Here is a 6,472-nt window from a genome sequence, read left to right as displayed (position 1 = left end):
AAGTACGGGCACTTTTAAAAATGCCAGTGATGGGCATATGGGAGAGTTTTGAGAAATGGAAGGGGGAAATGTCTAATTATAATATAAAGCAAAAATTAGTAAAGGGTTTTCACATGTATGTTTTAAGTCAACATCCATTCACAATATTTAATCATGAGATCATTTCAGTTTATTTCGTGTCTGTACACACAACATAACATTCCTGCCATTACCCAACTGTGAACACCAGAGGTCAACACTGGGAATCAGCCCTACCCCTCCTTTATTATTCCAATATTGCTCCAAGTATCCTTTGACCATTGAGCAATCTTAGCTACCAATATTTTTGTAAATAAATCTAACAAAGAAAAAAAGCCAAAAGGTTTGGCACATTCTTTATTGATACCTGATTATACAGACACAAGGGAACACAGTGGCTAGACTCAGCCACATCTATTCTGCAGTTCCAAGGGACTGCCAATTCTTTTAGAGAGAACAGGAATTTCTGTCCATCTCCTGTAACCATTAATGGGCAGGAGGCTGACCAGAGGTTGAGAGCCTGAAGAACAGGGCCTCAAGGTCAGGTGGTCTACAAGCTGACCTTTGAAGTATCTGTTAATGACCTCCAGAAGTGGAGGTAAGAGGATGAGGAGTTCAAGGCCAGTCTAAGCTACAATACACCATTAGAAATAAAAAAGGATTAAAAATGTTGCTGAGCTTTATATTTGCTTTATGTTATCTCTTTGTTCTTCATTGTTTTCTTCTGCTTCCACTATCAATGATGCCCCACAACTCCTACTAGCTTGACCAGCCTGAATTACAATCTGCAGTTCATTCACCAAAGCTACCTTCTTCAATCTTTGGCTTTGCATACATGACCTACCAGGCAGATGCAAAAATGGCAATGTCAGAATAGCTTCATGACACATTGAGAGGCCTTATGGAACAAAAGCGTAGACAACACAGTCTCCCTCCATCCCTGTGTACAGTGGAAGAACGGTCCTGACTATAATCTTGAGAACCAATTAATTGCGAAGCACAGTACAGAGAGAATATCAGGTTCTCAGGATCTTCATATGTAGGAAGCAAAGAAGTCAGTCCTGACAGGAGTTTGAACCATTGTTTGCACCACACTGACAAATGTCCAAAACGATGTGTTCTGGATGAAAAGACCAGTCCCTGGGCAACCATTTCTTAGTACCCAGAAGAAATATTCCTGTTGTTACTCCAAGCATTCACAAAATGTGGCCTTCTTTTCATAGATACAGCGTGTGTCACAGTCATAACAGGAATAGGTACCAAAGCAGATTGACTTGGGCTGCCTTACAGCCACGAGTGTGTCCATGAGCTCAGCACAAAGCTGAGAAAATGTCTCTACCTGAACATAACCCCACTCATTATAGACCTCTACTGGAGCAGGGTACAGTTCCATGGTCAGCTGGCTCAGTTTGACAGTGTGACGCAGAAGGTCCTTCAGAGCATCCATGGAGATGTTATTGTCATAAAAATTGAAACTAGTGAGCTGGGTGCATTGGGTCAGGGCAGGCTGAAGGATACTGAGGTGAGAGTCACTCATCCTACAGCCTTCTAATTCTAGAGTCTGCAGAGTGTTTGCAACACTCTCTAAGAAAAATTTGAGAGGCGTGACATTCAATGCAGTTAAAGAGACACCTTTCAAACACAGATGTTTAAGCTGACCATAGTTCCAACGCTGGGCAAATGACTCCAAATCTGACTGAGAGATCTGGCAGAGAGTGATAGTCAGGGACACCAAGGGAGCCACCAGACACCTGGGGAGAGATCACATGGCTGAGGTCAGAGTGATCATGGGATGGCATCCAGTGTAGCCTGTTGTGAATTGGCTTACTCAAGCTATACCATTTTGACACAAGGTTATTACCTTCAGGGTGGGACTGGCTCATTCCACAGCTACATTTTCTAGTCTTCAGTGACAAACAGAGACCTAGAGTCTTAGAGCCACTAGGCTAAGAGGGCACACACCAAGAGGAACGTTGGAATCCATGACTTTATATCAAGCTGCTTTCTAAAGTATCATTGATTCCCTGTTGTAAGTCTCTTCACCTCTCCACTCTTTACCCCTGACCATCCACCCCAGTCTTTGTCTCAAAAGAGATGTATACTGTTTAGGAATTAGGGAAGGCAAGGGCCTGATCTCCCAGACCTAATAAACACAGAGCTCACCTGGGAAACTGTGCAGATCTGAGCCCTCCCTAGGCAGTGGCCTCTTCTCTTTCTCATTCCTTCACATTAGATCAGATAGAATTGCTGTGGAGGAAACCTCACTGGATATGACTCACAATACTAGTCTTCTACCATGGCAGCTCTCTCCGTACCATCTACCCTACTTGATTGCTCAGCTTTGTGAGTGGTCATACGAGCCCTGATTCAGTTGACATGGAACAAAGTCATCCTTACATATTCATTGTAAAATGTACAGTGGTCTGCAGATATTTGTGCCCATTATACTCTCTTAAGTAAAAAAAGAGAGGTTTGCCCCAGTTAACAGCGACAGCTCTTCATCCATTCTTACCTGAGTAACTCATTCATGTGGTCTTTAAGAAAATAGACATCACCAATAGTGAGATTCTGGAGATACCTGAGTTCAGGGAACAGAGAAATGATCTTGGAGACGTTTTTCTCTGAGGGTGTATAGGTCCTTTCAAAGATGCGTACTAGCATGAGTTTGTGAAGATTTCTCATCTTGCTGATGCAAGGTACAAGTTTTGCCAATTTGGACAGATTCCCCACTGTATTCAGTTCCAACTCCTTGATGAACTCTGGCTGTAAAAATTTTAACTCCTTCTTGACCTTGGACACTTCTAATGCTCCAATCTCTAACTTCTTACAGCACAGATGCAGGAAATCCTCTCTGTCCTTTGCCCACCGCAACAGATGTGTTTGGTGTTTATCTTCATGCTTAGAAGACTTAAAGGAAAGGTCACAGAACACCCTCAAACGCCGCCTGTTTGAGTGGCCCTCCATTACTTGCTTCTCAGGCACAGTTTCTGATTGGGCTCCTCCACCCTCTCTTCCAGCCTGCAAATCCCAGGAGTCAAGGTGTCCATTCCTCAAATCAACCACTTCAAGCTTCCCCATCCTATAGATAAAATAGGAGATGGGTCAGAAGGAAAATTGATACCTAACACTTTTTTCATCATTTCTGATGCAATTTGTCTCCCATTCTGCTGTCTTCTGTATACTCATGGTTTTCAGTGCTGGGTCTCCAATACAACCTCTAGCTTGCCAAGCAAGGGCACTTTGCCTGAGCCATATCTGGGGACCAGTCCTGTTTCTCTCTGCTCAGTTGCCTCAGATTTCTGCCAGTTTTTAAGTTTCTTAGTTTTTAAGACAGGATTTCTCTCTGTAGCCCTCCCTCTGTAGCTTTATGGACTAGGCTGGCCTCAAATTCAGAGACTCACCTCCCTCTGCCTTCCAAGTTTAAAGGTGTGTGCCACCACCTCCCAGCAAGTCAGCTCCTATTTCTATTACCTGGTGGAGACGCAGTGACATCTCCATCAACCTGTATCTCATATTTAATTTGTTATAAGGACTTAGAAGTTTTCCAGGCCCCTACAGGCCTCTAAGATACCAGCCAAAGCCTCTGATCTACATTTTACCTTATTCTTCTAAGCCCAGATTTCCCTACCTGGTATTTGGCTTACCTGGGGCGATATTTCCGTTTCAGCCATGTGCCAACTCCATCCAGTATAGCCTGGAAGATCTCCAAGTTGGGTTTATCTATCAGCAACCTAACAAGAAGGCAAGGGTAGGGCCAGTATTCCACCAGGATCTTAATCATCTTTGCTTTTCTCTGAGTGTCGGCCTCCTTGAACAGCGTTGGGAAGAGCTCCCTTGGTAGGTACTCCAGAACAGAGATGGTCAGCACCTCCTTCTTTACCGTGCTCTGTGCAGCCAGCTGCAGGAGTGTGGGTGGGGCTTTCAGGTCCATTCTGATGGATCTTAGGGCGATGATCCTGGGGAAAAATTTAGAAGAGACTGTATTTTCAGGGTCTCTCTTATGAGGCTTTTAACTCCTCACAGTAAGTATCTGTCTCCATGGCGGCCATGATGTCCAGTTCCAAACTTTGCTACTCTGAATCCCATATTCTTTTGGAAAGAAGCATCCAGGAAAAAAAACAGAGCCCCATCACCTTTCAGAGAGGAGGAAAAAAGCTATATACTTAATTAACTCATATTCTGCTTTCAACTTATATTCTGGCAAAGACAGGGAAGAATCTATGAAATGGGGAAATTGCTTCTCTACCCCCTTTTTTTTTTTTTTACTTCATTTTTCAAAACTGTGTCTCTGGGTAACAGCCCTGGTTGTCCAGGAACTGACTTTGTAGACCAGAGCACCCTTGAACTCAGAGATCTACCTACCTCTGAAGGACCCTAGTTCTTACTGAACTGTAAGAGCTATTAAGAGACTTGGCCTGGTAGAAATAGGTCGTTACAGAGTTGCTGTGAAGGACCTAAGGCCTTTCGCCAGCTTTACACCCAACGCTTCAGGTCAAGATTAGGCCAAGTACCAGCTTCCTGCCTCGGGTCAAGGCTAGGCCAAGTTCCATTCTCCACCCCCAGTTCTCAGGAGGAGCAGGGACATTCTTGAAAAACCACAGAATATACTGACTGATAGTCACCTGACTCTCTGGTCCCAGATAGAGTTTGAATGCTTATCATATGCTTGCTAGCCAATAGATTCAAAGGTCAATATGCTTAGCCAATAAGCTTAAACTGTAACCTTGCTGCTGTAACCTGTACCCCTAAAGAGTATAAAAACTGCTTGTTACAGCCATTTGGGGTTGCCTTCTAGTCACTCGCCACAAGGGACTGATTGTAGGTCGACCCCCACCCACCCACCCGATGCTCCGGAAAAGGATTTGCATTTGCATTGAACTCTGTTCTTGTGTCTCACTTGGGGGCCAGGGGAGGGGCATCTCCCAGTAGTTAAGACTCACTTTGAGCCTTACACCGGCCTCCCAAGTGATGGGACTAAAGAGTTCACTACCACATCTGGCTTACTTTTTTTATTTTCAAAGTTTTAGAGCCAGATTTGGGGAGCCTAGCTAGGTCATACTACTTTGGTGTATAGAGCATACTGGATGTGTGTGTAGGGGGTTCTGTCTGTCTTTTAGCAGCTTGTTTGTTTCTTTAAAGACAGGGTTTCACTATGTAGCCCAGAGCTGGCTATGTAGTCCAGGCTGGACTCAAACTCACTCTACGGCTCCTGAAATTGGACACTAGTCAATATGATGCCACCTTACTGCTCAATCTGTTCTTTATTCAAGCATTTGCCTTTCAAATACCGAATGAATGTCGAGCTTGTCAGCAAGAGCCTAAAATTTCAACACTTTGGAGGCAGAGGCAGGAGGATTCCATGAAGTCTATTTAGTCTTTGAGTTTCAGGTCAGTCCAGTTAAAGAGCTTTTGAAAACAACTGAAACAAGCAAGAGTAATATGAATTGATGAGTCCCTTCGTTTCTGGCTGAGGTTGTTTTTTTTTTTTTTTTTTTTTTTTTTTTTTTTTTTTTTGTTTGTTGCGAGGTCTTGATCTTGGCCCACCCTAGGCAAGTACTCAACCGGAGTTGCATTCAACTCAATCCATTCCTTTCATTTTATTTATAGATTACTTCATGTGCCCCAGGCTATCCTGGAACAGGGAATTGGATTCCCTAACATCCCTAGTGATGGGGTCCTAGGAGTGTGTGAGCAGCCCACCCGGCATCTTTCTAATGTCTGTTTGAGTAGTGAAATTGTCAATTGATCAGGCTGAAGCAACTGCATTCCTACAGTCAGTCCCTAAAATCACCGTGCCTTGTGGACCCTCCTAACAAAACTGTCCCCAGGCTTGTTTTTAAGATACTATTAGAAATAATTTCAATTAGCTGGGTGGTGGCGGCACACCCCTTTAATCCCAACCTTTGGGGAGCAGAGGTAGCTGGATCTGAGTTTGAAGCCAGTCAGGTTTACAAAGTCAGGTTCCAGGAGAGCCCTGTCTTCAAAAACATAATCATTTCAACTAAACCACAAAGCTGCAACCCATGAAGGTTAATTCATGGATTACAAACAAGCTCTATTACAATGAGGCCATAACAGAAATCCCAACACAGCAGAGAAATGGGGACAAAGCTAGAAGACCAGAAGTACCAGACCACCCTGGGTACTATGAAATCTTGTCTTAAAAAACAAAAAACAAAAATAAAAAAAAACCTCAAACTACTGAACAAACTAAACTTTATAGCCTACCAGTCATTTCTCATTAAAACCTAACAAAACCAAAACTAACATACAAGCAAAAAACTTCCAACTTGCCTTTTGAGGAAAATTTATTTCAAATTTTAAAAATGCTATTTATTTTGTGTGTATGGATATTGGGACTGCATGTATGTATGAGCACTATTTGTGTGCAGTGTCCAGGAGGTCGGCAGAGACCTTTGGATGTACTACAGATGTCTGTGATCTCTGACAAGGG

At 43.3% G+C, this 6,472-nt stretch overlaps 1 protein-coding gene across 1 annotated transcript; it reads right to left on the bottom strand.

Annotated features, from left to right (window-relative positions):
• Positions 1-360: 360 nt before the first annotated feature.
• On the bottom strand, positions 361-3,968 carry Pramef17 (PRAME family member 17). The gene is made up of 3 exons (XM_001076970.6): positions 3,663-3,968; positions 2,531-3,097; positions 361-1,769 (listed from the first exon to the last, which is right to left on the bottom strand). Exons 1-3 carry the CDS (start codon positions 3,947-3,949, stop codon positions 1,202-1,204), a joined length of 1,422 nt encoding a protein of 473 aa, XP_001076970.1. The 5' UTR covers positions 3,950-3,968; the 3' UTR covers positions 361-1,201.
• Between the last annotated feature and the right edge of the window lie 2,504 nt (positions 3,969-6,472).

Source organism: Rattus norvegicus, chromosome 5 (assembly GCF_036323735.1).
Source record: "Rattus norvegicus strain BN/NHsdMcwi chromosome 5, GRCr8, whole genome shotgun sequence".
In the NCBI taxonomy this organism is placed as follows: domain Eukaryota; kingdom Metazoa; phylum Chordata; class Mammalia; order Rodentia; family Muridae; genus Rattus; species Rattus norvegicus.
Note: the sequence above shows the minus strand (reverse complement) of the source record. Positions and strands in the feature narration are given on the sequence as shown.

What these genes read in the sequence shown, in the direction of transcription:
- Pramef17 (XM_001076970.6), bottom strand. Translation starts at nt 3,949, where the DNA reads ATGGACCTGAAAGCCCCACCCACACTCCTGCAGCTGGCTGCACAGAGC. An exon ending in AAACGGAAATATCGCCCCAG is followed by an intron (nt 3,098 to 3,662) that starts GTAAGCCAAATA and finishes TTTTATCTATAG; the next exon opens with GATGGGGAAGCTTGAAGTGG. An exon ending in CACATGAATGAGTTACTCAG is followed by an intron (nt 1,770 to 2,530) that starts GTAAGAATGGAT and finishes ATCTCTCCCCAG; the next exon opens with GTGTCTGGTGGCTCCCTTGG.